The sequence below is a fragment of the Cyphomyrmex costatus genome, unplaced genomic scaffold, assembly GCF_001594065.2.
Source record: "Cyphomyrmex costatus isolate MS0001 unplaced genomic scaffold, Ccosl1.0 scaffold450, whole genome shotgun sequence".
Lineage (NCBI taxonomy): Eukaryota > Metazoa > Arthropoda > Insecta > Hymenoptera > Formicidae > Cyphomyrmex > Cyphomyrmex costatus.
Window position 1 is genome coordinate 18,149 of NW_017278748.1, and position 2,698 is coordinate 20,846.

Genomic DNA, 2,698 nt, shown 5'->3' on the forward strand with positions numbered 1-2,698 from the left:
TTTTATAAGTTTTTGAGAGAACAACGTAGAAGTACAGTGGATTGAAAATTAAATTTTTTGATAATGTTTCCATACCTATTTTGATATGAAGTCTTTTCGAATAAAAAGAATCTAATTATATGTTTTCCTTCGTATGATATTCTTCGAAGCACGGAGCAACACACAAGGCAATGTTGCAAGTAGAACACTCATACTTGGTTCTTTGTCTAATTTTACGTAGAGAACACAAATGGCAGCGACGATATCCTTTACTCAAAGCAGGAAAATGCCGTCCTGTTAGTCGGAGGTGTTCACAAGGTCGCGGTTTGAACAAATGTAAACATGAATATGAATGTCCAAAGAGTGTTTTTCAAAATTTGAATTGGTATTATGGTATTGGTATTGGTATTATTGGTATTATTGGTATTATTGGTATTGGTATTATTGGTATTATTGGTATTATTGGTATAATGAACACCGAAACAGTTGAACATCTAAAATTCTAAATTGTTTTATGAGATATTTTGTTTCTTCTTTATTTCACTCTTTGAACATTCATATTCATATTTACTTTTGTTCAAAATCTGAATTAGTATGCAGTTGCTGCGTCTTTGAATCTATATTTGCGAGTTATTATTTTTCATCTTATTGATTCTTTTGTTTACTTTTTTCCGAAGTAACCAATTTTCTAAAATTCAATCGAACGACATGGACGTAATTGAGGAGGAAGTAAATTGGAGTAGTGGTGAATCTGAGCCAGAGGAAACAGATCCAACCAATTTAGAGGTTTGCAATGAAGAAGATTTGGATTGCGAAGAACCCGATAGTTGGTCTGCTACAGACTTCTTTCGTGACAGTAGCTTTCATCCATCTATCAAAGAGTTTATTGGCACATCAAAAATTGCAGAAAACATTCCTCTGAATGGGAATGAACCGGTTGACTATTTTGAATGGTTTTTTGATATACCATTGCTTCAATTGATTGTGGACGAAACGAATCGCTTTCAATCTCAAAATCCAGAATCTGCCCGTCCAAAATGAAAAAATGGGTACCTCTAACTATCGAGGAATTACGGAAGTTCTTCGCCCTCTCAATTCTAATGGGGCACGTCAGAAAAAACGATATAAAGGATTATTGGAGTATTGATTCTTTGCTGTCAACTCCAATATTTAGAGAAGTGATGACTAGAAATCGTTATTTACAAATTTTAAAATATTTACATTTCCAAAATAATAAAGAGACTTCAAAACATCCACTGAAAAAAATAAAACCAATTGTAGATTATTTACAAAATAAAATGTCTAATACTATCATTCCAGGTCAAAATGTATGTATTGATGAAAGTCTTATGCTTTGGAAGGGCAGGCTAGTATTCAAGCAATTCCTTCCTTTGAAAAGACATCGTTTCGGTATAAAACTTTTCGAATTGGTCGATTGCGAAACAGGTTTTATACTAAATTTTGTTATATATACAGGCGCCAATACTGATTACGAAAAGTTCGGCTTGGGAATTACTGGGGACATTGTTGCTCATTTTTTGAAACCTCACTTTTATAAGGGGCACGTTGTCTTCACAGATAACTGGTATTCATCCCCTGAACTGGCTGAATTCTTGCACGATCGTGATACAGGACTTTGTGGAACAGTAAGGAAAAACAGGAAAGGAATGCCAAAATTACAAACAAAATTGAAACGAGGTAAAGTGGAAGTTGCTCATAAACTTTGCTGGCTTGTTCTCAAGTGGATGGATAAAAAGGAAGTTTATGTTATTACAACCGTACATGAACTTGATTTTAGTGCCACTGGAAAGAAGCATTATCGCACAAATGATGATATTATAAAACCGACTTGTGTTATAGAATATAATAGAAATATGGGTGGCGTTGACAATATTGATAGGCAGTTGGCGTTGACCGAATCAGTACGAAAGACAATGAAATGGTATAGAAAGTTGTTTCTCCACTTGATGGACCTATCACTCTCTGCTGCTTATTCAATGTATAAAATGAAAAATGATTATATATCGTTTTCTACATTTCGAATGAAAGTGATCAGATCCATCCTCAATAAATGTCCTACAACCATACCGCGACCTTGTGAACACCTCCGACTAACAGGACGGCATTTTCCTGCTTTGAGTAAAGGATATCGTCGCTGCCATTTGTGTTCTCTACGTAAAATTAGACAAAGAACCAAGTATGAGTGTTCTACTTGCAACATTGCCTTGTGTGTTGCTCCGTGCTTCGAAGAATATCATACGAAGGAAAACATATAATTAGATTCTTTTTATTCGAAAAGACTTCATATCAAAATAGGTATGGAAACATTATCAAAAAATTTAATTTTCAATCCACTGTACTTCTACGTTGTTCTCTCAAAAACTTATAAAAAAACATAAAAAAAATTCAAAAAATTCAAAATTCCAAAAAAAATATAAAAATTCAAAAAAAAAAAGGGGGCTACATAACTTTCTACGTCCACGTCGTTAGCCCTGGGTAATGCAAAAGGAAAGTAAAAAAACTCAAAATGAATAGAATAATGCTTCAGGAAGTCGTTCGCCAAATTGAATTCGACATTTTCATTTATTATCTTCACATTTGAATTCAACGACACCAAAAACCCTCGTGTAACAAGTAAGAATTTTTTATTATTTAAAAAATCTATCCGCCATATTGGCTCCGCCAACTTGAATTTTGAATTTTTGATATCATATTCGGA

At 33.6% G+C, this 2,698-nt stretch overlaps 1 protein-coding gene across 1 annotated transcript; it reads left to right on the forward strand.

The window, feature by feature from the left end:
* The first annotated feature begins 1,277 nt into the window (after window positions 1-1,277).
* LOC108777627 (piggyBac transposable element-derived protein 4-like) lies at window positions 1,278-2,255 on the forward strand. The gene has a single exon (XM_018544564.1). The coding sequence runs from the start codon at window positions 1,278-1,280 to the stop codon at window positions 2,253-2,255; it is 978 nt and encodes a 325-aa protein (XP_018400066.1).
* The last annotated feature ends 443 nt before the right edge of the window (window positions 2,256-2,698 follow it).

What these genes read in the sequence shown, in the direction of transcription:
- LOC108777627 (XM_018544564.1), top strand. Translation starts at nt 1,278, where the DNA reads ATGTCTAATACTATCATTCCAGGTCAAAATGTATGTATTGATGAAAGT.